Consider the following 27,920-nt stretch of genomic DNA (forward strand, 5'->3'; position numbering starts at 1 on the left):
CAGGTCCTTATTTGCCGTCCCTGTATCTATACCGATGAAGCATGTGTTCAAGTTTTTGTTTGTTTGTTTGTTTGTTTTTTAATTGGGTTGTTTGTCTTCTTACTATGAGTTGTAAGAGTTCTTTCTATATTCTAGGTTGGGTCCTTAGAGAAATGTTTTGCAAATGTCTCCCCAGTCTGTGTATTGCCCTTTCATTTTCGTTCTCCTGTCCGCCCCTCACCCAACTTCCTTTTTCTTTACAGCCTCGTCACGCCCTGACAGGTATGTTTATTGCTTGTGTTCCCTTCTACACAGACAGCTCCATGGGTTCAGGGGATGTCTTTCCTGCTCTGTCCTTGGCTCCTAGCACAGTGCGTACTCAGGACATATTTGTTCAGTGGCCATGCCGGGCTCCCTGGCCACATTGCAGCTGCCAAGGGGCTGGAGGGGCACATGAGCTGGTGTGTGGAGACCTTAGAGTGGGCTGTTGCAAACTTCCAGGTCAGCAGTGAGGAGTCCTCAGCTGGGGCATGGGCACGGGCGGGGGTGGGGCAGAGAAGCGCTGGAGAGACTTTCCCAAGGGGCACGTGCCAAGCTCCCTTCCTCCCTTCTCCTGCCGGCGAAGCCATCCCACTCCGCACACGCCCCACCTCTGCCCGGTGCTGGATCACAGCCTTGCCTGTTGGCCTGCCCAATGGCAGGGGCAACACAAGTTTCTACAGGAAATTGATGGGGGTGGTGTCCAAAAGGTATAATTAGCTCCCTTTCCATCAGTGTCTACAGTGCATGTGTAATTGAGGGGGTGTATACACAGAGGGTGAGGGTGTGTATGTGCCCTGCCTGCTATCTATGGAGGGTGTGGTCCAGGGTATATGATGTGTGGACATCCGGCCTCTCACACCAGCGTGGGGCATCCGTGTGTTACGTGGGTCCTTCCATGCAATAAAGTGACAGGCTCCTCTCCAGGATGGAAGGATTGTTGGCCGGTCTCTGACGTCTTTTCTGGTCACCCCTCCTGGGACCCTGTCTGTGACTCTGGGCCTTCTCTCCTTTCTGACAGTGCAAAGCTCCCTGTGTGGCCAGACAGCTCCTGGCAGCAGTCCCAAGCAGATGCTTGCTCGCCAGCTTGGCGTAGATACTCTGAGTCCCCTGGGTCTGGTTTTCAGCCTGTTAAAGGGGAACGCTAATACCGCCTGCATTTGGTGACTGTGTGGATGAAGCAGGATGTGCGTGAGAGTTTAGAAGGTGGCCCTTAGCAGGTGCTCAATAAACGGGAGCGAACACACGCGCACACGAGCACGCCTGGTCCCTGGGCTCCGGGAGCTGAGTCTTGCTGTTTCACCCACAACCGTATTTACTCCTTTGCTCAACGCACACTAGGACACGCTCAAGCCGGCTGGGTGGAGGCTAGGACGCAGGCAATTACAGCCCGCAGCGCCCAGCGCGTTGTGAGACACACACACACACACACACACACACACACACACACACACACACACCAGCCCACCAGCGCCATGCCAGTCCCTTATCTGCCCTGACAATGCTCCAGGCAGCCAGGTGGCACTACCTCTCAGTAATTTTCCACAACTTGAGAGAAGACGAGCCTCTCGCACACTTTCCTCTTAGGGGTTGCTCTGAGGACTGAACGAAGGCACGCCTACAGCAGGCTCAGGTGAGTGCCTGGCACCACCCAGGAAGCCCACCTCTGCCTTGTTTATTACGAAGCCACGGTTCCCCACAGCGCTCTGGGCACCCCCCCCCCCCCAAAGTTCACAGGCTGCTGAAACGCATGAGCTTCGCCGGGTGGGCTGGGGGGATGTTAACAAGCAATTAACGCCAGGCAGGGACAAAGATGCCAAGGAGGGAAGGAAGAATCATCAGCTCTGGCTGGCTTGGGCAGGGCAGGCAGAGCGGAGCTGGACAGGCTGCGCAGAGGAAGTGGTTTTTGGTCCAGTTGGGTCTTGTTCGCGGAAGGAGATTTCCAGGGGCAGAGAAAGGGGGGAGGGAGCCACTTGAATAACAGGATGACCAGGCGACGAGTCCAGCTGCGTGTTCCCGTGCCAAGTGCAACCACGCGTGATCATGAGTTCGCTCAGGCACCCCGTTTTACGGACGCAGACCCTGGGGCACGAAGGGGACCCGAACCCTACTGTCAGACCCTGGGGAAGGGCACTTCTTGATGAGGGGAGAGCGCGGGGGTGGGGGTGCACTCGCGCATTCACAAACGCCTGGCACCGACCGCCCGGCTCCGTGCTAGCTTCTGGGGACCCAGGGGGTCCTGCAGGCAGGGTCCCGGTTCTCTCGGGCAGGGAGGCAGCAAACAACAGGCGTGCGCCGTTTCAGAGACGGAGGAGGGCTCTGCAAGAGCAGAGCGCGGGGCTGGGGCCGGGGGCCGACTGCTTCTGGTGGGCAGGGGGCTGCGGCCAGGAGGCGCATCTGGGACCCGCAGCGCGCGCGTCGGGGGTCGGGAGCGCCCAAGCCGCGCGCGAACGCGCTTCGGGGCGCGGCTGCCGAGCGGCGCTTCCGGGCTCACAGAGACGCTCGCCGCGTCCCGGCAAAGTGCGCCTGCGCCCATTTTGCAGATGCGGGAAGCGAGGACGCGCAGCCAGCCCCGGCAGGGCGGCGGCGCGGACGCCGGGTCGCGGGCGCGAGCTCCGTGCGCGCCCTCCTCTGCGCCTGCGCGGGAGAGCTCGAGGCGGGGGGCGTGGCTCCGGGGGCGGGGCCGGCGGTTTCGGGGCGGAACCTCCGCGCGGCTACGGCGGGCGTGCGGGGGAAGGCTTGGCGGCCGAGCCGCGGCCGGCCCCCGGGAGCCGCGCGGCGTCCGCTCGGGCTCCGGCTCGGGCGCCGGCTCCCGCCCCGGCTGCGCGCGCAGCCCTCGGGCCGCGGGCCGCCCTCCTCCGGCCCCGCCCAGCGCGGGGAGCGCGCGGCCGCCGCCAGAGCCGGAGACGAGGGCGACCGCTGAGCGGGAGGCGGCGGCGGGAGCGCGAGCTCCGGCCAGCGGCGCGGCGGCCCGGCAGGTGAGGGGACCGGGCGGGCAGGCCCCGGGGGGTCCGGGCCGAGAACCCCTTCGGGAACTCCGACCGACCTCGGTCCCCGAGACCCCTCCCAGCCTTCCCCTGGGGACCCCAGCCTCCCGAGACACCCTGGGGGCCAGCCCGCGCCCCTCCGGACCCCTGGTCCCCGAGACCCTGTCGCAGTCCCTGGGCCACCTCTGGCCCCCGCCACTTGGAGGACCCCGCAACCCGAGACCCTTCAGGGTTTCCCCTAGACTTCCAGACACCCCGAGGACTCTCGGTTCCGGAAACCGCCCCCCACATCGCCTGAGGACCCCCTGAGCCCGCCCCAGGTTACCGTCCCGGTGCGCGGGGCTCCTGAGAAGCCCCCTGGGCCGCGCAGGCCCTCGGTGCCCTCTCTCCCCACCCCGGGGCTGCTCCCCTGCCCCTCTCTCTTACCACCTGCCCCGAGTGTCCACTCCCCCTTTGGCTGGTCTCCAGGCTGGGTTTCTCAAACCTGAGGTCCGTGGACCCCGAGGGGCACCCGTGCGTCTTCGCCTGGGGTTTGTGAATTCACGAGTACCCAAGAAGTGGGGACCTGTAACAGGTCAGCCGATGAGCCTCTGTAACAGAGCAGGGGGTGCGACCTCAGCCCCCGCAGGATCATTTGTGTTTGCTGTTGCATTGAGGCCAGGGCAGGGACAGTGTTTAACTTTTAATGCTCTTTGATGAGACTCATATGGCCTCACAGAAGAGTCTAGAGAACAGCGCTGATGTGGTGGAGGGAGGGAGAGCTGCGTCGGTGAGGGAGTTAGGGCAAGTCAGCCTTTGAGGTTGTCTCCTTGGCTTAATCTTTTCACTGGTGGGACGCGTCTTTTTTCTCTTGAAGGCCCGATCATTAGGAGGAATTGACACTGGAGCTGGAGATGACAGAGTCCTTGCTCTCGGGGCCCCACGCTGGAGGGGTGGGGGTGGGGGTTAGGAGGCTGAGCAAGTGGGTAGTTTTTCCAGTGTAGTGGCATTGAGCCCGGCTGGGGTGGGAGCCGGATTCTCAGGAAGTGGCGTTCCGGAGGGCTCGTTGAAGGGGAGGAAGGCTGGTGGGTAACAGGTGAGCGGATTCTTGAAGGTCGGGGTTGCGGAGAAGCTTGCCAGAGCAGTTCCAGGGAAGGGGACAGTGTGTGAAAAGGCACAGAGGTGTTGCCACGAGGCACAGCCGATCTTGGAAATGAGAAGTGTGGCTGGAGCCGAGATCCATCCTGGGGTGGCTGGAGACGCGTTGCCTCCCTTAATGAAGATGTTCTCAGGGTGGTGTTGGAATCTGACTTCGTTCCCTGAGGCTCATGCCCTTGGCCCTGTGCTGATTTACTGCCTCTGCCGTCACCCCAGGCAAGTGGTGATGCAGCGCAGGGCTGAAGGAAGGGAGGACTTACTTGGTGGGTAGAGAGGAGGGAGGGGAATTCTGGGGAGACCAGAAGGGGGGAACCCGGCAAGTCTGGCCGAGGGCGGGGTTTGAGGCAAAGAAAGGGGCGGGCGGGGGGGTCAGGGTGAGAGTCCGGAGTCAGAGTCCAGGCCCGCTGAGGGGTTTAAGGAGGGAAGTGAGATGGTTTCTGTGTTTATGAACAGCCACTGGCTGCAGGGGGGGTGGGAGTGGGTGTTGTCTGGAGGAAGCCGGGTCATGGGAGCTCGTGAGAGAGGGGTCCTGGGCCGGGGTGGTGACAATGGGGACCGTGGCTTGCTTCCTCAAGTCCAGAGCCCCAGGACTGCCTTTCAGCTCTTTCCTGTCTGAACCTACAATTTTCTGCCCGGGAACTGACTTTGGAACTTACTAGTTCCTGGAGGAGAGGTTTTGTCCTTTTTTAACTTTAACTTTATTTATTTATTTTGAAAGAGACAGCGTGTGAGTGGAGGAGGGGCGGAGGGAGAGAGAGAGCGCGTCCCAAGCAGGCCCCATGCTGTCAGCACAGAGCCCGAGAGGGGCTCCATCCCACAAAACTGTGAGATCGGGACCTGAGCCGCAGTCAGACGCTTAACCGGCTGAGCCACCCTGAGCGGCCCTAGGCTGTGTTCTTTTAAGTGTTACCGCTTTTAATGTTTCCAGCAACGCTAGCAGACGGGAGATATTATTCCTCTTCTTACAGAGGGCGGAGATAGAGACTCAGAGCGAGTAACTTAGCGTTAAGAGGGACCACCAGCACCTGGTTGCTTAACTGGGAAGGCCGGGCTCTCCCTGCTACACCCTGCTTCCTCCCTGCCAGGAGCCTGGAGCATCCCCTGGCCCGGAGAGGGAAGTCCTGGGAGGCGGTGTTGGATCCCCAGTCCGCCCTCCTCGCCCGTCCCTGCGGAGGTCGGCGGCGTAGACCAAACAAAACTGTTGTGAACTGCTCGTTTTGCCTGCCGCTGCCTCTGCTGCCTCTTAGATCTTCCTCATAGTGGCCTCTTCTCTTAGCATTTCTGGAAAATGAGTCACGGAAGCAAGTGAAACTGGCGGTCAGTGAAACACCGTGGCTTGTTATTTGTGGAGATTTGGCGGTAAGAAGAGGTATGTCGGATGCAGTGAGTGCCTTAGATGGGGGCTTGGGGTCACGGTGAAGCAGGCGGTGCCCAGGGTAGTGCAGAGTTATGGGCCATGAGCCAGCGGTGAGTGTAGAGCGGGCCCCTGACTCCTTGGGGGGCCTCCACCAGGTCACTCCCTCTGAGTCTCCATTTCCGCTTCTCTAAGACGAGGGCATCTGGCATCCCGTACCTTTCGGATCCCTCCGTAATGTTGCAATTCATTAGAGGTGGACTTTCTAGAACATCTCTTCTTTTTGTTGGGTTGGAGACATGCTGGGGGTTCGGCCTGCCCTTGGCCTTGGTACTGGTGTGTCTTCACCATTATTGGCTTATCATGAAGTAGCACATCTGTTTGAGTTAATTCGACGTGTCTCATCTGATGATGGACAAACTCAAACAGCCAACACGTGATTAGTTGGCGGGGTGCCCGGCAAAATGTCAGGTATATATGCTGTTCTGGACCACACTCGTGTTAGGAGAAAACATCATGGTGACTGGCCTCTTAGAAGGGTTTAATGTCAGCCTTGGCCGGATGAGATGTAAGAAAAATAGCTACTTCAAGGGGTTATTGGGAGGATTGAGAAAATGCATGCAAAGTGCTTGGTACTTTCCCCTGAATCTCACACGGGAACAAAAAATGTCAGTAACAAATGTGGTTTTTGGACTAAACTGTGACTTTTATGTTTTTTATTGGTGGGGGGTTTTGTTGTTTCCTTGGTTTGGGAATTTCTGCCCAGTTTATGCCCAAGCAACTCCGGAGGTGTGGTTCATTTATAACTGGTAAAAATAAGCATTTTTTTTTTCCCTGTCGTAATTGATTTTGACTGAACTTTAGAAAGTGATGGCTTAAGTGTCATGTGTTCAAATTAAGGTTCAAATTAAGTGTCATGTGTTCCGTAAAGTGAAGAAAAACAGTTCGTCCTGGAGATCCCCTATTAGGGCTGGCTGGGACGAAGTTTAGGCTGCACTGTGGGCAAATTAGGGTGTGGTTGTGCTCCCGCCCTGGCACAGTGGTATCGCGGAAATAAGCTGCCCGAGGCTGGGGGAGGTGAGCCGGCCGGTAGCGGCGCCCCCTTTCCCGTTGAGTGAGAACCTTTTCGGATGTTTGACTCACCTGGAGTTTTCACAACAATCCAACCGCTGGTGTGGCTGGTGGATTCCCAGGTGACAGACTTGGAAACTGAGGTGCAGAGAGCTCTCCCGGCTGGGACGCGGCGGTGTTTTCTCGACTCCAGGTCTTGTGTTTTCTCCGTGGTGCCTCCAGCGCTGCCTTCTGTTGGGAGTTGTAGTTTCGGGTCCGGGCCTCTCTCTGCGGTTCCGGAAGCTCGGTCGTTACCCGTTTGCACCTTGTTTCCGGATCAGGTGACCTCGTCGGCTCATCCGACTCTCTGGCAGTTTGTTTCTCACCCCCAGGTGACTCATTTGTGGTTAGAAGCGTGGCTGTCGGCAGTACTTGAAAGCTTGGGCTCTTCTTACCCCGTGAATTGTGCTTCTGGGCCCCCCGCCCCCAAGTCTGCGTGGGAAGCCAGGCTGCCCCGAAGAAGGCGGTTTGTGGGAGTCCCGTCGGAGTAGGAGAGGACAGCGGTAGCCACGGGTGTCCGTGCCGGGAGCTGTGGGAACTGCCGTGGGACGCCGCTAAGTGGGAAGTGCTGGCTTCGGGGCTCCCGGGCTTTGAGACCCGCCTTGGTGCAGCCAGAGTACAACAGGTGGGTCTTGGCCTCCTTGTAGGACATCCCGGTCTTTAGGAACCCACGCTGGTCCCACGGATAGCACTTATCCTTGTACAGTTGACCCCTGAACCACACGCGTTTGAACCCTGTGGGTCCATTTACCTGCAGCTTGTTTTCAGTAAGTATATGGGAACATTTTTTTTTCGAGTTGTGAGTCTGTGAGTTGAAAGAACACAGACAAGCCACATAGCCTAGAACTGTCACAAGAACTCAGAACAAGGTAGGTATGTCTGAACGCATAAAGTATTTGTAGATACCAGTTTATTTGATCAGTTAACCACCATAAAGCACACACAGATCCATTAAAGAGTTAAAATTCATCAAAACTGGCAGACTGTGTGTGACTTCATTCTCCGTGGAGAGAAATGTCGACAGACGTAGAAATGCACTATTAAAACTGCATAAAATTACCTGTAGTCCTACTGTACTGTCAGTATTTTGTAGCCACCTCTGGTCGCTGTTGTGGTGAGTTCAAGTCCTGCCAGTATCTGCTTAAAATGCCACGGGCACCGATCTCCCCGTGAGCATTTCATCTCTCTGTGCATTTTGTGTCTCGGTAAAAAGTGCTCTCTTGTGGCTCTTGCTGTTGGTAGTTAAGTTTTGGGGGAGTCAAAAGTTCTATGCACATTTTCAACCACGTGGGGTGCTGGTGCCCCACCTGTTCAAGGGTGAGCTCCGTCCGAGTCTGTCTCCTGCGAGCGGCACATTTACACATCTCTCCGTGTGGCTTACTTCCGTAACAGTGGTGGCTGTACCGTTGATAGAATGTTGTACAGAGGGCCGCCCTGTTGCCGGGCCTTTGTGGGAATCCAGTCGTGTAGTCACGATGGCTGGTGTCACCCTTGGGCACACCTTCTGGGAGCATCTCATTCCGTCGCTCTCTGGATGGACTAGAGGTGAGGTGAAAGCCAACACGTGCAAACTTTGGCGGACGTTTGCGGTACCTCCTCCCCTGCTGTGTGAAGGGAATATGTTTTGAGTACGTGTCTCTTGCCTGTGATCAAGGGCTGTACGACTTGAGAGCTCTCCCCACTCCCCTGGGTCGCTCAAAACCTGTATAATTCACTTACAGAAAGAAACGAAGGGGTTTGTCTAAGGACGTTTGTTGATCCCACAGACTAATTCGTGGTTCGTGCTGTAATTTGTAATAGAAGGTAATTAGTTTCAGTTTAAGGTTTTTGTTGTGCTAACGCAATAAAGACCATTCTTGACAAACGTTTTCTCCCTCCGCCTCAGCACTCCAGATCCAAGCATTCATTGATCCGTGCTCTTGACGCTTTGGTCTCCTTCCTTTCCCGTCTCTGTGCTCTTCGTGGTGGTGGAAAACAGTGGTGGTGATGGGCGCTCCAAACTAGGGTCGGTTCTGCAGCTCAGCGTCTGGGCCTGCTCCGGCAGGTCGTTGGCTGGCCTCCCGGGCGTCACCCCTGCCCTTGTGCTGATCGGGCTGCTTGGCTGGCACTGAGTGGCCCCGGGTAGCCTCTTCTGTGTTGGGTCGGGGGTGGTGCTGGGTTGTCACGTGGTGTACCTCAGCTCTCCCCTGGTGGCTGTTCACCCTCCCAGAAGGCTGGACTGCACTTGACAAGGCCCGAGTTCCAAGAGGGCTGGTTCCAGTGTCAAAGTGCCCCTCAAACTTTTGCTCGCTGCCTGTATCCCATTGGTCAAAGAAGTCACATGATGATGAGGTCCAGAGTTAGTGAGTGAGGGGACCGTCCAAGGGCGTGGTTATCAGGAAGCAGGATGGTAGGGGAAGGTCCTTAACAGTCTGGCACAGTGGGGTTAGGGAGTTGGGAGGGGGCCTTGTTTCGCTAGCCGTAATCACAAAGACCATGGTCGTAGTTTATTCTTTTTTGCGTTGGACTCCGTTTGATGACCATTTATTTCATGCTGGATGCTGGGGTTCAAAGAACAGGACAGTCTCTGGTTACTCTAAAGCTAGTTCATAAACTATGCATGATCTCAAATTAAAAAAAATTTTTTTTAATGTTTTTATTCATTTTTGAGACAGAGAGAGACAGAGCATGAGCAGGGGAGGGGCAGAGAGAGAGAGGGAGACACAGAATCCGAAGCAGGCTCCAGGCTCTGAGCTGTCAGCACAGAGCCCGACGCGGGGCTCGAACCCACGGACCGTGAGATCATGACCTGAGCCGAAGTCGGACACTTAACCGACTGAGCCACCCAGGCGCCCCTCATGATCTCAAATTTTAAGCAGAAAACATCCTGTTAAGACTTTTATTCGTGGTTTTAGAGAAAAAGGACGAGAACTGCTTATACAGATCTGTGTTGGGGCCTGATTCCACTTTCAGAAAATGCTGATAGGTCCTTGAAGAAAAAAAAAAAAAAACGGGTTGCTCTGGGCCTGCACACTGGTGACGACATGGTCACCAAGGAAACCAAAAGATGCAGCTTCTAAAAGGTCTCTGAAGGCTTTTGTTACTGTTGTCTAGAATCTGATTGGCTTAGCAGAATGGTGTCGGGGATGGGAACAGACTGCCAGCGGCCTGCCCTGCGTCCTGCTGAAACTTCTAGGCTCTGGCGCTAATGGCCTTGGAAATCTCCTACTCGGCCCTTGGATTAAGAAGGAGCGCTTTGGGGGTACTTTCTGGGTTATGGTGAGATTTGGCTCTGCTGATGATTCTGCTGAAAGGACAGGAAATGAGGTAGTGTCTGTAGCGTGCAGTGTTCAAACGAACCGTAGATGTCTAAATATGGGCAGCTGTGCGGTTCATCTTCACGGTTCTTGGGTTGAGTTTTAATATAATTGAGTGCTTCCCCTGCTGGCTCCTTGGATTCTTAAAGGTGCACAGCAGTGTCTCTGTCTCGAGGCACATCTGGCCATTGCAGTTGGAGCCCGTGACTCGGTCTGAAGTGCCGTCTAAGGAGCTGGCTTCTGACCTTCATCGAACTCAGGCAGAGAGAGGTTTGAGCGCTTAATCCAGCAACAAACCGCACGGCAGGGCAGGCTCTCATCTGTTATGTAAGCGTTCAGTACTTGCCGGATGAGTTCCTTTGGCAAACTTTGAAATCACATAATTTCGGAGTTCCATCGAGCCTGCCAAAGTTTAAGTCGTTCATACTTTTTGACAGGTGTGTCAATGCAATATTTAGATTTCCAGTTTGTAACTAAGGTCCTGCCTGTGTGGCGAATCACAAGCAGTTGAACAGAAGTCGGGAGAACGGCAGACAGGTGGAAGGAAGGTTTTTACCATGGAAACAGTTTGAGGCATTTCTGAAGTCTTTGGTTGACCATTGACTGTTTAAGAGATATTCTAAAATGTTGCGTAGAGAAGGCCGAGGTGAAAGGCTCCTCCCCAGGAGTAACTATTTCAAAGCGATGTGTGTTATTTTGGGGGGGAGGGTGGGAGGCAGCTGGATTGGTCAACCGATAAGCATCTCACGTTAACTTTTCTTTTCTTTTTTTTTTTTTTTAATTTTTTTAACGTTTATTTGAGACCGAGAGAGACAGAACATGAACGGGGGAGGGGCAGAGAGAGAGGGAGACACAGAATCCGAAGCAGGCTCCAGGCTCTGAGCTGTCAGCACAGAGCCCGACGCGGGGCTCGAACCCACCGACTGTGAGATCATGACCTGAGCCTAAGTCGGATGCTTAACCGACTGAGCCACCCAGGCGCCCCTCACGTTAACTTTTCAAATATGATTGAGTAGGACCGAGCCTCAAGTTCCTTCCTGAAGCAGGAGGTTGAAGAGCTACCTCACTGGCAGGTCGGAGCCCGTGCTGTTTGACTCCACAGTTCGAACATCCAAGCACGTTTCACGGGAGACAGCCTCGAACTTTCAAAACTTGGTTGGCAAGAATTCACGTTTTATAGTTGTTAAAACTGACGATTGGTGCATAGTTATTGATATCTCAGGGCTGGGGTCCAGGGTTACTTAATATGGTGGAAAGCCCCAACATTTGTTACCTTCCTTAGAAAATATCTAGTAGGTTAAAAAAAAAAAAAAAAAAAAAAGATTTGACTTGATGGCTCTGATCGGAACTTTCCAGTGGAGAGGATGAAGGGAGGGGACGAGAGCCAGCCCGAACTTTGCCAGCCTTCCCCTTTGGGTAGATCTCAGGCCTCTGTGCAGGATTCCTCTTGCCTGTGGGCTGTGCTTTCTTAACATTCGAGCGAAGGTCACAGACACCATCCGGAGGTCGATGGAAGCATTGAACCCCTTCCCTGGGGCGGGGCGGGGCTGAGAGATGCATCCACGCCTGCACACGGGTGTATCTACGTTGTCAGGGCATATTCTTAGGATGCCATTTAGCTCTACAATCTAATGCTTATAGACCTATTTATTAAGCCTTGTTTACTTACCCTGGGAAATTATTTTTGGTGACCTGATTCTAATTGAGATTAAAAGAAAAAAAGACGGGGCGCCTGGGTGGCGCAGTCGGTTAAGCGTCCGACTTCAGCCAGGTCACGATCTCGCTGTCCGTGAGTTCGAGCCCCGCGTCAGGCTCTGGGCTGATGGCTCGGAGCCTGGAGCCTGTTTCCGATTCTGTGTCTCCCTCTCTCTCTGCCCCTCCCCCGTTCACGCTCTGTCTCTCTCTGTCCCAAAAATAAATAAACGTTGAAAAAAAAAAAAAATTAAAAAAAAAAAAAAAAAAAGAAAAAAAGACTACACATGTAAAAAGGTGGTTTCCAGTCAGTGCAGGTTAGGATATGACAAACCAGGCTTTTCCATATTTGCTGACCACTTTTCTGAAAGGTAGTTTGTCAGTGCATGCTGAGATGTTTTACGGTGTTTATATTCTTTAACTCAGCAATTGTACTTCTCAGGAATCTCTCCTAAATAAATAATTCCAAAATAGATAAAAATCTTGGTGCACAAAGATGGTTGTCCAAGTGCTATAGTAATGTCCTGCCTTGGGATTTTAGAGAAAATAAATGATGGCATGTTAATAAGGTAGAATTTTGTGTATGTAGCTATTACACTTCTAGTTCTGAATTTAAAAAAAAATTTTTTTTAACGTTTATTTATTTTTGAGAGATAGAGACAGAGTGTGAGCAGGGGAGAGGCATAGGGAGAGGGAGACACAGAATCCGAAGCAGGCTCCAGGCTCTGAGCTGTCAGCACAGAGCCCGACACGGGGCTTGAACTCAACAAACCGCGAGATCGTGACCTGAGCCGAAGTCAGACGCTTAACCGACTGAGCCACCCAGGCGCCCCTAGTTCTGAATCTTTTTAATAAGGAAAGGAAAATGCTTTTATTATAACGCATGGAAAAAAAGTAGGGTATGACCTTTGGACTCAAATGATGGGAAAAATGTAAACCACCTTGAGGGAAATGTACAGATGTTCCTAATAGTTCTTGCCCATAGGTAGCGGAGGAATGGGCTTTATAAACTTGATTTTTCTGTATATTTCCTTATTTACAGAAGTATTAGTTCTGGAATTGGGGGAAAGTGATTCTGTAAACTTCGTAGACTATGGAGATAGTTTGGCTGTAGAGACCTAGCTGGCTTAAGATGCTTGTTTTACGGAAGCTAAGAATTGACCTTTTACTTAGTTTGTATCTTTGGACTAGATTTCAGCCTGGCTGCAGGAGGGCTCCGCGCCCTGGAGATGTTGTCCCCCTGGCTTTGCTCTGGTGGGCAACTTGCCATCCTTACTCCCGTGACCAGTCGTTTGCGCGCGTGCCCACGGGAAGCCCTCTGGAGTAGAGTCCCCTCACGGACCCGCCGTGCCGTCTGCGCTGGGCACACGTTACTTTCCCTTCCCTTTCTGCCCAGAGTAGAGCTTCGGAGAGTCTGAATCTGAGCCTCCGCCTGGCCTGGTTGGTCACACAGGCGTGGGAACGGTGGCTTGGGAAGCGTTCTGGATGTATGTTTTTTGTATATGGCATTTTTTAGGTATTGTGATTTAACAAAGATCCAGGACCTTTGATTTGAATTCTAGCTTTCACTCTTCCAGAGTCTTAATGGGAGAACTTTGATCTGGGAAATAGAAGGCCCGGCTGACTTATTTTTCTCCCTAGGATTTACAGATGGATCCAGGGGAAAAGACCACAAACAGAAGTGAACAAAAATCCAGGTAAATAAGGGCGGCTACACCTTCATGCAGGTGTAGAGCACCTGTCACGGGTCTCCTGAGCTGGTGTTTAGCCCCCCGCACAGGGAAAGCGGAAGGAGAACGTTGTGTCAGGAGGGATGCTCGGGCTGTGTAGCCGCCCTTTGCTTCAACATAAGAACTGTTCCAGAAGGCAGTTCTCTCTTTGCCCGAGGAAGTGACTGTAACCTGGTCTCCAGACCAAGCAACAAGGGAACCCAGAGTCCCGTCGGAGGCTGGGAGGAGACTGGGAGTGCCATGCTTCTCTGGCTCAGCGGACCGCGGGTTACGGGTGTTAAGTGGTGTCGGGTTAAGGAGGTGTCAGCCTGGGGTGGGTCGCGATGGATAAGCGGCAGAAACCCGGTTTGGACCGGGGACTCTCTTACCTGTCGCCGCCAGCAGGATCATTCTGTCATCGCGGTTGGTCTTTCCGAGCTCCCAGCAGCGTCAAAAGAGTTAAAATTGTCGGCGTGTTGTCCCCGTGTGTAGATGACTTAAATACGCGCTGCCCTCCAGGGGGACTCGTGACGACCAAGGCACAGCCGGCCCCAGCTCCTTTGTGGACGGAGGGCAGAGCGCGTGAGATAAACCCACAGCACAGCATGATGGGCGGGGCCTCTCTTCCAGCAGTGGCAAGTAGGGGGGTGACCGTGTTTGACCTGAGCCCCGCAGGTGTTCCTGGATGTCATGTTCCCTCGGACTGTGGTCCTTCCAGGGTGACTTTCGCGCTCTCTTTCCCTTGTTTTTAAGCAGAAAGTTTTTAAAAAGCCTCATCCGGAAGCAGCCCCAGGAGCTGCTCCTGGTCATCGGGACGGGCGTCAGCGCCGCGGTGGCCCCGGGAATCCGCGCCCTCTGCTCGTGGCGGAGCTGCATCGAGGCCGTCATCGAGGCCGCCGAGCAGCTCGAGGTGCTTCACCCCGGGGACGTCGCGGAGTTCCGCAGGAAGGTGATGAAGGACCGGGACCTGCTGGTCGTCGCCCACGACCTGATCCGGAAGATGTCGCCTGTAAGTCTGTTTCAGAGGGCCGCTTCGGGTCTCCGTGGGTCGCTTGCTTCCGGACGGGGCTGCAGAGGGCGGAGCTGATTCGAATGCTTGCACGAGCCCGCGTCGCGTTCTGTTCTCGGCCGGGCCGGGCTGACGAGCCACTGTGTTCGTGTCCTTTGGAACCTGAACCGTCCCTTCCGACAGCGGTGATGCGGGGGCACCGCGGGGCTCCTGAAAGAGCCCGTGCTGAGTGGAGCCAGGATACGAGACGTGGTGACTGGGGTGTCATGCCACACTGGGGACGAACCTTGGTTTCACGCCCATTTAGCAGACGGGTATCCTGGAGGTGTGGTTTTGGTTTAAGCAGGCCAGCCGCGGAGCTTCGGAGGACAGGTGGTTCCCGAAAACATTTTAAGATGGGGGAAGCTAGAGCGTCTTTGTCCGCAGGGGGACGTGATCTGGTGGAGAGGAAGAGCGGTCCCCTCGAGTCGGGGGTGCCGGCGCAGGGGTGGGGGTCCGCCGTGAGGCAGCCGCCGTGGACAGGCAGGGACGCTGGGAAGCTACACGATGTGGAAGAGTCCAGGGGCGGGTTTCTTCTGGTTACTTCTGGGTTTATTAGAGCACAGCCATCATCTGAGCGTTGGTGGGGTGGGGGGGGAGGGGGGGAGGGTGTTGGAGACGCTGCACAGAAAGCATGAGAGGGTGTCTGCAGGGTCATCAGGGAGACCGGGAGAGTTTAGGCCGCTGTGCCCCCAACTACTGACTTAATGTGGTCACATTTGTGTCCCCCACGTGGAAGTCCGGGCAGGCAGCCCCGGGACAGCATGCTGGTTTGCCAGGGCCGGGGCCCCCGGGCCTTGTTTTGTTCCTCTGCCAACATGTGCCTGTCCGGCAGGGCAGGAGGGGAGCGGGGTGGGCTCCCGCCTCACCCCTGCCTGACGTGGGAGCCGCATCTTCCTGCGCCGCATCTACCTCGCGCCGGCCTGGGTCTCCAGCGTCTGGGAAGTGTTTTGGCTGGGCAGCTGTCCCGGGGGACGTGTTCTGTTGGCTCGGGGCAGCTGGGACGTGGGGCCAGGCCTGGCCCGCTGCCTGTTTTGTAAATGAAGTTGCCGGTGCCCAGCCACGCCGATCATTTGCGTATTGTCCACGGCTGCTCTCAGGCTCAGGCGCAGGGTCGGGTAGTTGTCGCAGAGACTGAGGCCCACAGAGCCTGAAGCAGTTGCCGTCTGGGCCTTTGCAGACGGGGTTGCTGAGATGGACGGGGACGAGTCAGTGGACAGAGTAGTGTCGTGGGGCGGGTGGTGCGGGGCCGCGTGTGGTGAGAGGTGTTTCATTTGTTGAGAGGCCACGAGGCAGACACTTGGAGCTCCCGCACAGATGGAGCCTTCATCTACTCTTCTCTTTACTTCTGTGCGCTTTTTTAAACTTCGTAAGACAGGAGTTAAGGTGAGGCCAGCCGGAACGGTTGTGTTTCCCCAGCCACGGTCAGCAGGTTGAGAACAGGTATGGGGTAAGTGGCGAGTTTTTCCAAATTGCCAGGAAATCCTGGCAAAGGACAGGAGGGGCAGCGAGGTTGAAAGCTTGGTCAGGGGAGTAGTTGCGGTGATAGATCACGGAATGTAAGCTGCCTCCTGGGAGAAGGTGGGTGGCCGGGGGTGGGTGGGGGGGGGGGCGGGTCTGCGGGACCCGATTCGGTGGTGGGCGGGTCCTGCTGGCTTCAGGGTGGCCCTGGGCGCCGAGGTGCTGGCAGGGTGAGCAGGCGTGAGGGGAGGCCTGGCCAGAGGTTCTGAAAGGGCCAGGCTCTTGGTGGTGGTGAGGCTCGGGATGTGACAGCAGGCCGGTGGCGGAGATGGGACGCGGTCGGTGGAGGGGAGGGAGGGAGGTGCTTCGAGGGTCAGCTGAGTGGCTGAAGGAACCGGCAGGAACTGGCCCAGAAGTACAGCCAGAGAGACTTGACGGGGAGCTGGGTCCACCCCTGTGCTCCCAGGGCCGGGCCGGTTTTCAGTGGCACCAGGAGGTGGATGCTCACAGAAGTAGGTGAACGTGTGGGAATTTACTGATGATGGGCCCACGGGAACAGGGGAAGGGTTTTTGGGGTCGGGGAAGGAGTCGAGAATGTCAGAAAAAGGAGTCGAGCGCTGTCCTGGGGTCTTGGGACCTGGGACCTGCACCGGGACAGAGGTGGCTTCTGATGGACAGAACTGAGGGCGGGCCGGCGCATGTCGTGTCGTGTGCGGTGGGGGTGGCCGGGAGGCTCAGCCTTCCCGAGTGCACGCTGCCGCCTGACCCCCACGCCCCCCTAGCTGCCCCCCAGCCCCACTCCCCCACGGCCCCTCTCAGCAGGGCTCTTCGGAAGCTTGTGTGTGTTTGCGGCTCCCCTGCCCTCCTCTTGAGCCCGGGCTTTACCCCCGTCGCTGCACGGAAGTGGCTCCGGTCAAGGCCGAAGGTGACCTTTGGTGCTCCATCCAGAGGCCGGATCTCCTTCCCGTCCCATTGAATCACCCAGCAGCATGTGCCTTACTGTCCTCCGCCTAACTTTAAGATGCTGTGGCACCGAGAAAGAGAAAACCAGCACCTCTGCAGCTCCTCACAGGGAATCTGAAGTCCGCAAAGCCCCACGTGATCTGGTGCCCGGTCACCTCACCTGCCCGCCCTTACCCGCCAGGGCCCCGGATCACCCTCGGACCCACCTTTGCTGCTGCTACCTCAGTGCCTTTGCGTCCGCTCTTCCCTCTGCTTGGGCCACTCCCAGAGGGTGTGTGCTCCAGTGTCCCCATTCCTAGTGCCCTTTGCCCCCAGCAGCGCCGTCCCCCCTTTTCTGCTTTACTTTCCCGTAACGTTGGCCACCACTGACGTACCACTTAGGTTTTGTACATTGTCTCCCTCCTCCAGGGTTTTAGGAAACTCTATCAGGTCGGGGTTTCCTTTCTTTCTGAAATCAGCAGCCAGAAAGAATGTTTGCTGCCTAGGTGCTCAGTAGTTGCTGAGAGAGGATGTTTTGGTAACTCTGTTCCCCCTTTCTGTAGCGTACAGGTGACACCAAGCCCAACTTCTTCCAGGACTGCCTGATGGAGGTTTTCGACAACCTGGAACACCACATCCAGAACCCGCTGGTGTTGCAGTCCGTCCTCAGCCTGATGGACAGGGGCACGATGGTCCTCACCACCAACTACGACAACCTGCTGGAGATTTTCGGGCAGCAGCAGAGCAAGCCCATGGAGTCCCTGGACCTGAAGGACAAGACTAAGGTGCGGGCTGCAGGGTGGGGGGCGGGGGTGTCTTACCCCCTCCGCAGGCCGACCGAGCCCTCCCTTTCACGGCAGCACATTAGCGATCGCGACACCGGGAGGGCGACGACTTGTCTCACCTGCGCGTTTCCTCTGTGCCTTTGTCCCGCGCACGTGCGAGGGCCGCTCACGTGCGTGCGTGTGCGTGGCAGGCCCTGTGGGAAGGAGGGCCAGTGGTTTGGGTAGCCCCTCCCCCTCGTTCTGGATCGGGTGATGCTGTGCGTGATGTTGTTATCTTGATATTTTTCCCTTAGTACCGTACTTGGAATGTTTCCTGATCACGAAGCTGTTTCTAAAAGCATGCTTACAAACGGCAGGGCGATGGGAGAACTGAACCAGAATTGCCATCCTTTCTCTGTCATTATTAGCGTCTTTGCACAAGTACAGATAACACTACTGTGAGGATGTTTACACTTGTGTGTCTTTCTGGTGACTTCTTTAGGGTAAAATCTCAGAAGAGCGGCAGGGTCAGAGGGCATGAATATTTTAGACAGATGATGTGAATCACCAGGTTGCTTCCCGGAAGGTAGCCAGTTCCTGCCCCCACCAGCTGCGTCAGAGAGCACGCGTGTCCCACATCTTGTCAACACATGTCACCAAAAAACAAAACAAAACACATTTCTCCCGTTGAGGTGGAAATCGGTGAACAGTGTACGTTTCTGTTTCTCTTATCGCTAAGGTCGATCCTGGTTTCTTTTTGTTGACTGTATTTCTTTTATGAAATGTCTGTGTCTTTGTGTGTTTGCGTAAAGATGTTGTGTCATTACTAACGCTGCTGCTGGGTTATCCAGCTCACCCGCCCAGGAAGCCGAAGTGCGTAGAGATCGCGCCTTGACGCTGAGGGCTGCTCCTTGCGCCCTCCCCCGCGGAATGTGGCGAAAGCGTGTGCCAGCACGGTCCTCATGGTGGGGTCACGCCCTCCCCTGAGCTCTTTGTGACACGTGACGGAGCGCCTGCTCGCCGCACCCCAGCCACGCGGTCCCATCTGCGAGGCTCTCTGGCTGCTGCTGTTGTAAATCGCGTCCCTGGAAATCCAGCGCAAAGGGCCTGTGGCAGAAGTGCCGGCCCACCTCCTGCCCGGTGCCCGCAGAGCTGGGCTCCTGCGGCGTGTCTGGTGGTGCCAGGCCTGCCCGCCGATGTGACGGTGGCCCTGGCGTGAAGACAAAATGGAGTGTGTGTGATGTGTAGCTTTTCAAGGGCCTTGTTCTAGATCTTGAGGTGAAGTCAGTCCAGGGCTGTTTGATAAGTTATGGGTCCACACGTGTGTTTTTCTGGGCGTACAGACGACACGTCCACGGCAGTGACTAAAATAGAACGAGTCACTCAGAAGCGAAAGTCCCCTTCATCCCCCTCAAGGAACCGGTCTCGGCAGGTAGCTGGCATCTCACGTGCTGAAAGCCGTCTGTAAAGCAGTTGTTGGTCCGACAGGACTCAAGTGGCACGATAGCCCGGTTCCTCTTAGGCTTTAAAGGTGTGATTATAAAGTGAAGTATTTCTCTCGCTCTTTCCAAGGAACGGTTGGAACCCGTGAGTCCGGCGTAGATGTCTTCCTCTTCTGCCTCCTTTAAATAATAGCTTTCTCCCCTCTGTCCTGGCTTGCTGTCCCACAGGTCCTTCAGTGGGCGAGAGGGCACATCAAATACGGAGTTCTCCACATTCACGGCTTGTACACCGATCCCTGCGGGATGGTCCTGGATCCGTCGGGGTACAAAGATGTTACTCAAGACCCGGAAGTCATGGTACGGCCCCCCTTCCTCAGGCACTGCTTGCGCCCCTTGGGACTTGGTGGCCGCTGGCTGCTTGCCGGCAGTCCGAGCGGGTTCCTGGCCTCCAGGCATATTCCTGCCCCTCTGTCCACACAGCTGGCGCTGTTCTCAGCTCTGTCTCCCGGGGCTGGCGCGTTGAACGGAGGCCCGGTCCTCGTGCGGTGCGGCCCGGCCGCTCGGGGACGCAGGTGAATCTCTTCGGCGTGATCCGCGCCGGTTTTCTCCGGCCTCTCGTCCCGACCTCACGTGGTGCTTTTTTGCATTCTTTCAGGCCTCCCCTCTCCTTTCTCTGCTCGGCATTCTCTCTAGCTTTCAAAACCTTGTTTTACGCTTCATTCCTTCCCTGGGAGGCTTTTTTGATATCCTGGACAGAACGAAGTGTGGGAAAGCTGCTTTTCAGCTTTCTATAAACTCTTTTAATTAGAGCGCTTACAAACCACAGTATTCTCACGGAGTCACCAGCAAGCTCGGGGTCGGGCGCCGTGGTCCTTGTGCCGATCCCGGCCCGGGGCCCAGGTGTGGCCAGACGGGTGGCCGGGCTGATGCCCCTCAGCTGCGTCAGTAATGCTGTGAGGACGTCTGGGTGGACACCGGACCTCCCCCTGGGGTGTTGGGCGTCTGAAGGGGCAACTTCCTGCCGCACGCCCGAGTGACCGTGCAGAGTCCTGGTGGCCCCCTCTGGCCCGCTCCCTGGGGTCCCTGTCCTTGGTCTCCCCCCTCCTCAGCTCTCTGCTCTGACTCCCAGAAACCCAGTTCTGACCGCAGCACCCCTGTTACCGTCTGTGAGCCACGGAGACACGTTAATTCCAGACCGTCATACATAACAGTTCTGGACAGAAACGAATGGAACGTCCTTAGTTCCCGTTTCGAGAATTTAAAATTGTACTTAATTCCAGGAGATTTGACTGGAGGGACTACACCACAAGGTGGGTGGTGGGTGGGCGTCAGACTCTCCTTACTTTAAGGCACGTCTACGCTGGACGTCGACTGGGACCTGGATCCGTGACCCCGGCTTGGAGAGGAAGGGGCTCCCGCGGGTGCCGAGCAGGGAGTGTGTGCGCGGCTCGGGCCTCAGTTTGCTCACGCGCCACACTGCGTTGACGCGAACGGCTTTGCCTCTCACACTGGGGACGGTGTGGCTGGTGGGGACGGCCTGTTGCCGAGCGACATTCTAAAGGCGCAGGCGCGCGACCGGGCGTGACCTCGCCGTCTTTCGGATGAGCGTCCCTGTCTCTGGGCTGGTTTCTCCGCAGGAGGTGCTCCAGAACCTGTACCGCACCAAGTCCTTCCTGTTCGTGGGCTGCGGAGAGACCCTGCGGGACCAGATATTCCAGGCTCTCTTCCTCTACTCGGTGCCCAACAAGGTGGAGCTGGAGCACTACATGCTGGTGCTCAAGGAGGACGAGGACCACTTCTTCAAGCATCAAGCGGACATGCTTCTGCACGGGATCAAGGTCGTGTCGTACGGGGACTGTTTTGACTATTTTCCCGGATACGTGCAGGACCTCGCCTCTCAGATCTGCAGGCAGCGCAGCCCAGGTACGGGCCGTTCCCCCTTCCGGGCGTAAGGCGATGGGGTTCTTTCTGATTTTCCTTTCTTGGGGATAGAACGTACGTACCGCGAGACGAAGTGGAGATGTAGTTTTACACACCCTTACGTTGACCGGCCCTCCAGCCACATTTTAAAAGGGTCCGTGTGTCCGTTACAAATCGGAGGCTGGGGCGAGTGGTCTGATGGTAACGTCTGCGAGCGGAGCCTTAGCGTTTAGCGCTGTGCGTGCAGGAGCCCCCGTGTACTCCTGTTTCCGATGGCCGGCTATGTCCCCGCCGAGGCCCTTAACCAGGAGAGCAAACTGCCCAGCCGGCCGCAGCCGTTGAGATGCCGAAACCCCTAAAAGTGCAGAGACCTCATTTATTCTCACCGTGTCGCTGCAGCTCACGACTTAGAACCACAGAGACACGAGACGATTTCACGAAGACTTTTCTTTTCGCAAATAACATCTTTTCCCCGTTCTGCCGCGTGCAGCACACCCTTGTAGGTGATTCCTGGCCCGGCTGGGGGGGGGGGGGGGGGAGTTGTTGACCTGCCCAGGAAGGACCAGGGTAACTGAGCAGCTTTTAAGTGGGTCAGCCTGTCAGAAGGGCAGTTGATGGCTTTGAGGTCGGGGACATCAAACACGGATGATGGTGGGCGTGGAGCGGTCTTTACTGGCTGCCATTTAATTGCAGCCAGAACCTCCCCCCACTCCCCCCGGGCAGGGGACTTGGGTCAACCACGTGGACGGCTGCACGTGGCCGCTGTGACCTGGAAGGCCAAGATTGCGGCTGACCGGATGTGTACATGGTCCCGACAGCTCTGTCTTTCCCCGCTCGTCCTAGCGGACAGTTGGCTTTACGTCGAGGGCAGTGGTCCGTGTCGTAGCCCGAGGAGCAGCGGGGACGGACCCTCACGGGGCCCCACCCGCCGTCAGCTTTACCTTCTCCACCTTCGTGTTCGGTCACAGGACCCGGGGCCATGAAACAGATGATTCGGTAGATGGCGAGGCCAGCTCAGAGGCGAATCACTTGCCCGGTGAACGCCCAGAGATTTCGGAGCCGGAGCGGGATCCGGTGTGTCTCAGGCAGGCCCGCGCGGCCTCGTCCTGCCCCTCCCCACGGCCTCCCCCGCCTCTGCACGCACGGCTGCCCCGAGGACCGGGGCTCACGAAACCCGAGTGCCTTCCTGTCCTCGCTAGACCCCCTTCCATGACCCCGGGTGCATCCGACGAGCTGTCAGGGCCAAAAGCTCTTTTGGACCCGGAATCTGTGACCGCGTCCTTCAGGACGTTTGTGCTTACCTTCGCGAATTATCTCTCTTGACCGGAGAGGGTGGTGTCCTGGTGAGGACAGTCGTGACAGTGACCGCGGGTACCGTACCTTCCTCCCCGTGTGCCAGGCTGGCCCAGACGTGCCACACGTGGAGCCCCTCGGTCCTCATGGTAACCCAGGGAGGAGGCAAGGAGGGGCGCTCCCGGCCCGGGGCCCCACGGCACACCGGAGCTGGCGTTCAGGTCCCCTTGTCGCGCTGCCTCTCCGAGCAGCCCTTGCCGCTGTCCCTGCCGCTGCCCTGAGGATGAGGACCAAGGGCACGTGACGTCTCGGTTCTGCTGACTCTCTTCTTTCTTCTCCAGATGCTGACCGAGTGGACAGCACCACGCTGTTGGGTAAACAGATCTTGATTTCTGCCAGCCCGTTCTTTGCCTACATGTGCTGCTAGCTCACTGCCGCTGTTGCAGAATCACCAAGTGTTTCTCGTAGTAAATACTTAGCCTGTATTGAAACGGCCCCCCCAGAGGTGATGGCCAGCCCCGCCCTCGCGAGGGTCCCTGCCACAGCGCGGGGGTTAAAAACGCGTCCCCCCAGCAGGGAGGCGCAGCTCAAACACGGGTCATGTGCTGGCAGCCGAGAATAATTTCCCGTCTTACAAGTGAGAGTTGCAGGGCCACCAGACAAGACTCCGTCTAAGGTGTAGCAGGCCTGGCCCGGCCCCCTCAGAAATGTCCATCGCCAAGGTTCTGAGCTTTCAGATCAGTTTTTCTGCTTGCTGCTTGTTGGAAAGGTGAAGCTTCTCGCTGCCAGGCCCTCTCTGGCCGGTTACGAATTTGCAAGACAGAGCCGGGCCGGGTGGCGGCCAGTGTCCTCCTGTGGGTGGAATGGGCACCGGGCTGTGCACAGAGGTGGGCTGGTGGGGGAGAAGGGGCCGGTCTGTGCGGCCTTGGTGCCCCTGCCCACCTGGCTCGGCCCCTCCGCTTTCCATTCCTGCCTCGTTTCCCTGTGAAAGGACGCCTTCGTTAGACCCTTTCCCACTTAAACGTGACTTTCAGATCCGTCCCTTTCTTTGGAAGAAAGCGCAACCCGTGGGGCGTGGCAGGGGTTATTTGGCTATTGTTTCAGTAAAATCCGATTTATTAGCCCTTGAAGGGTGGATTCTAAAACAGATTAAAAATTTTCACGTCATAGGTAATGCGTGTCAGGACTGCGCGAAGAGAAAGCTGGAAGAGAACGGGATTGAAGATTCAAAGAGGCCCCGACGGTCCGATGCAGGTACGTGTGGCTTTCCGTGCAGCGGCCGCTTGGCCACACACAGCTGTTGGCGGCCCCTGTGTTTTGTCCGGTCATGAGGCCCCTTGCCGTGGGCGGGAGGGGTGAGGACACATGTGTCCATTGAAAGCGGCACGCGCTTGAGGAAGCACACGGGAGGTCAGCCCAGGCTTCTCGCAGTGAGCGCTCTGTGCCGTCACACCCGCTTCGAGAAGCAGCATCGCTGGGAGCCTGTCCCCCACCCGCCGCACCCCAGCTGACCACCATCCTGCCTTCTGTCCCTCGGTCCGCAGGGAAAACCACTTCAGGTCATCTGTCTTTTGTTCCCCATGTCACCGACAGGGAGTTACATAAACTGTTGATTTAAGCGGACAACGTCCGTGGCTCCGGGAGAGGAGACGTGGCGCCCTCACGCCTGCCTCCAGGCGTCGGCGCATCACCTCTAGTTGCCCACGTGCCGGCTCTGACTCCCGAACCGGCCCCTGCTGGTTGCCAAGGTCATAGCACGGATTGTGCCCTTCGGCCTGTCTATAGGCGGTAGAGTTTAAAAGGTGGAAAACAAAAGCGATTACTTTATTAAAACGACGCAAACGTTTTTTTTCTGGCTGAGCAGCCACCCCCGGTGCTGTGTTAACGGGACCAGTGTCAGCGGCGGGATGTTGTCAGTATCGAGGGCAAATGTGCTTTTTTGCTTGTTGCGTGTCGGTGCTTTTTATTTTTGAGGAATTTTTAGATTTCTCTTTGCCCTTGTCCAAAAAATAATGTTTTGCAGTATTTCTTTTTTTAAGTTTATTTATTTATTTTGAGAGAGAGACAGCCAGAGCTGGGGAAGGACAGAAAGACAGGGGGAGAGAGAGAATCCCAAGCAGGCTCCACAGTCGGCACAGAACCCGACGTGGGCCTCGAACTCACAAACCGTGAGATCATGACCTGAGCTGAAATCGAGAGTCAGACGCTTAAGTGACGGAGCCACCCGGGCGGCCCACGTTATTTTCCATTGGATCATTGTCTGTCATAGGGCCCCTCCCTTCCCGTGACATTCGGCCTTCTGCCCGGCTCTGGACTGTGCACACTTGCCGTGTGGGAGCTCTCTCGCTTCCTAGGCCACTGTTGCAAAGACCTGTCTTCCTGCCCCGGCCGTCTGGCCAGGACCTCCTCAGGGGGCGCTCACAGCCCCGTTGGGTAGGGGGGGACACCCCGGCCCTCGGGTGTCCTCATACTCCACTCACGGCCGGGGTGTGGGATTCTGCTGGGAAACCCACCGTCTCAAGGGTCCGTGTTTCCTGTTGGAGATGGTCTGTTGCCAACCCAGTTCTCAGTGGTTTGTAGGTGATCTGTTGCCTGCCTTTCTGGAAGCTTTCAGGATCTTCTTTTTCCTCCTGTTCAGAAATTTCACGAATTTAGGTGGAGCTCTTTTTTATATACGTTGCTCAATTTTTTTTCCTGTGTCTCCAGCCCCAGGGATAATCTCTGGTTTCCCTGATTATGTCTTTCTGCTGTGTCCCCTTGTCCTCAAATTCATGCTGGCCGGGCCTCCTGGATTGCGTTCCGAGGTCCTGCATTTTCTCCTGTTCATGTCTTCCTGTTCATTTTGTGTTCAGCTCTTCAGAAACTTTCTGGGAGATTCTCAAAATCGTGTCCTAGTCTCTGGGTTCCGTTTTTATTTTGAGAGTATTACTGTTGATTTCTGGGAGCTCTTCTGTGTTCTGATTTACTCTCTTTCGTGGCATCTTTCCTCCCCTCCCCCCAAGACCGTGATCTTTTCAAATCTTGAGGGATACCAGAGGCTTCCCTGGTTGTCTGACTCCATTCCTGACAACATTGGGATTGAAGATTTTCAAATAACAGTTTGTTTATTTTTTTTGCTTTACATAAGAAAACCGAAGCAAAGTGCTCCTAAACGTAATAATCCACTAAGAATTTCTAGGCCTATGAAGCAAGTAACTCGTCAGTTTACCTATTTATTCGGCACCTAGAAGTTACCCCTCGGTGGGGCTGCCGTTAGAGTATCTTCCTCTTCTACATCGTGGGGAGCTTGTGCTGTCGAAGCGGCCTGGCACAGGTGCAAAGATTCACGGTGAATGCGGAGAACGCTTAGTGAAAGGAAGCAGTTTGATTTGATTTATTTATTTAATGTTTTTATTTATTTTGGAGACAGAGACAGAGCATGAGCAGGGGTGGGGTGGAAAGAAAGAGGGACACAGAATCCCAAGCAGGCTCCAGGCTCTGAGCTGTCAGTACAGAGCCCGACGCGGGGCTGGAACTCGCAAACATCGGTTGGACGCTTAACCGACTGAGCCACCCAGGCGCCCCAAAATGAAGTAGTTTTAAAAGTGGGGCTCCGTGCAGAGTGTCATCACCGGAGTAGGGCTGGTGACAAGGGGAGACGGGAGGCTGTGGCCTCGTTCATACCGGTTGGATGGACGCCGAAGGGGCGGGCGTCCGGGTCCTTCGGCCGATTTTCTATAGCTTCAACACACTTCCCTGTAGAGAGAGGATGCCATTCCAGGAGCAGTTCCTCTGAAGTCTTTTGGCAAATATTTGGGTTGTGAATTTCGCTAGTGGGGACATTTGTAACCAGACAGCGAGGGAAACGACGAAATTAGCGTTGACCTGTTTCCTCCAGGACAGGTGGTGGTTTCCGCTGGACTGTCTCCTCCGTTTTCCTCCTGTCTGTCTGGGGCTCCTCCGTCACCTGTGATACTTAAGAAGGCAGATCTTCTGGTCATTCTCTGCTGGTAGTGTTTCTGCTGCCACTGCCGCGTGCGTGCGCTTCTCCCGTCCAGGGCCTCCCCTGGGTGGCAGGCCGTGTGCCCGGTGGCCGGGCTCACCGCCCGGCAGACTTCACGGGATCAGCGGACGGGCCCCGCATGCCTGCACCCGCTGCTCCCCAGGCGGCCGTGAGTGATGCTCAGAGGAAGCCCTCCGGGTCCGCGCTTAGTGCAGTGGCCGTTCCCATAGGCAGGTGGCGCGGACCCGCTGTTCCTCCGAGAAGGGAAAGGCGCCCGTTTCCACGGGTGGAGATTCCCGTCGGTCTTTGCAAACCTAGCACGGTGATTTACTTTGTTCCCGATGGCGCGTACGGGTCACAATGCCGTTTCTAGACAGTGGCCACTGTGTCAAAGTCTTCAGCGTGTGCAGAAAACCGAACGGTGTGGGACACCGACGTCCCGTCGTGGAGGCTCCTCCGAGCTGAATCTTAACGTCTGGGTCTTTCTTTGTTTTGTCGCAATAGACGATGCCGGAGGGTCTTGAAATCTTTAAAACCGCCAAAACCTGCCACTTGGAAGACCAGCCTTGTGTAACCGCAGTGCCGTAACCCAAGCAACGAGGAATGTTCAGAGAACTCCGCGTGGCATCTCTCGCTCCAAAACCATCCTACACCCCGGGAGAGCTGCGCGGGCGCCTCGGAGGCCGGCTGCAAGTTCCACCGTGTGGTTCGCGCGTTCGGGAGGTAGAGCCTCACACGGGCCCCGACGGACGGCTACCTCAGGGACCGGCGTGGTGGGAGGGAGACCGGACTCCTGGCTTCTGCCCGACGGGCCCCCTTTGTCAAGGTGGTTTTTCTAGTAAAAAGGGGAGGGTGAGGACTGTCCAAGCAACAGTAGTTGCCAAAGAAGAAAAAAAAAAAAAAAAAAAAAAGACACTTGTGATTTTTACGTGGAAACGTGTTACTGTAGAAAAAAATTCAAAGTACGGTGGTTGCGTTGTTCGCTAGGAAAGAACGAGCGGGTGCTTGTTTGAGGCACCGAGCCTGCTGCTGTGAGAGTGGTCGGTGTTGAAGAGGAAAGGCCAGCTGAGTGGGGTCGCTTTGGAATTCCCTAATTTTGGTGACTTCGGCTCCAAGGAGCGGCAGGGCCCCAACTGGCCGCGGAGCCCCGGAGCCCCAGGGCCTTTGCACGAGCGCAGCTCGGCGCCGCATAAGTCGGTGTTGCGACGGGCGCCTGAGAAATGACCAGTGGAGCGCAAGACCAAGTTTGCAGCTTTTAGTTAGAATAGAAATCCCACGTTTTCGGAGTCTTTATTCTATGGGGGAAGGTCCAGCCTTTCTGTTCTTATCTCTTAGAAGTGTCTCCCCAGGGCCCGTTTGGGGTTTGCCTGGAATGAGGTGGGCAGACCTTGTCAGGGGCGTTGGGGTTCACGCAGGCAGGAGAGCACCACGCTGGGGGCAGGGCTCACGCCCGATGGTGGCCATGGCGGTGACCCTGGGACCCTGCTTGGTTTCCTCCCAGAGGCTGCCTATTTGGGATGTGCTGTCCTTGCCAAATTCCATGATGCTCCCCATTGAAGGCGCTGGCCCCCCACCCTCCCCCCGGTACAGAGAAAGTTAAGAACAAGAAACATAAGGTTGGAACATGTTGCGAGTGAGAGATAAGCCAGAGACCTGCTTGAGACACTTTTTTTTCTCTTTTTGAAGCATGAAAAATCTTTTATGTTACTCTGGTCACAAATAAAATTTTAACCTCGACTACGTGTGCTCGGCTTTAGTTACGACA

At 56.1% G+C, this 27,920-nt stretch overlaps 1 protein-coding gene across 9 annotated transcripts; it reads left to right on the plus strand.

Moving 5' to 3' along the window:
• Positions 1-1,555: 1,555 nt before the first annotated feature.
• Positions 1,556-27,892, plus strand: FAM118A (family with sequence similarity 118 member A). 9 transcript variants are annotated; one of them, XM_030320909.1, is made up of 9 exons: positions 1,556-1,651; positions 13,236-13,291; positions 14,057-14,312; positions 17,318-17,539; positions 19,189-19,317; positions 20,598-20,883; positions 22,515-22,547; positions 23,344-23,427; positions 26,660-27,892. In XM_030320909.1, exons 2-9 carry the CDS (start codon positions 13,245-13,247, stop codon positions 26,677-26,679), a joined length of 1,077 nt encoding a protein of 358 aa, XP_030176769.1. In that variant the 5' UTR covers positions 1,556-1,651; positions 13,236-13,244; the 3' UTR covers positions 26,680-27,892. The 9 variants fall into 9 exon arrangements, 8 of the variants coding, with proteins under 8 accessions (XP_030176769.1, XP_030176772.1, XP_030176768.1 ...); XM_030320912.1 differs by having other exon boundaries at positions 14,060-14,312; XR_003970098.2 differs by lacking the exons at positions 1,556-1,651; positions 26,660-27,892 and adding exons at positions 2,914-2,996; positions 21,849-21,954 and having other exon boundaries at positions 23,344-23,401.
• Positions 27,893-27,920: the final 28 nt, after the last annotated feature.

Source organism: Lynx canadensis, chromosome B4, assembly GCF_007474595.2.
Source record: "Lynx canadensis isolate LIC74 chromosome B4, mLynCan4.pri.v2, whole genome shotgun sequence".
In the NCBI taxonomy this organism is placed as follows: Eukaryota; Metazoa; Chordata; class Mammalia; order Carnivora; family Felidae; genus Lynx; species Lynx canadensis.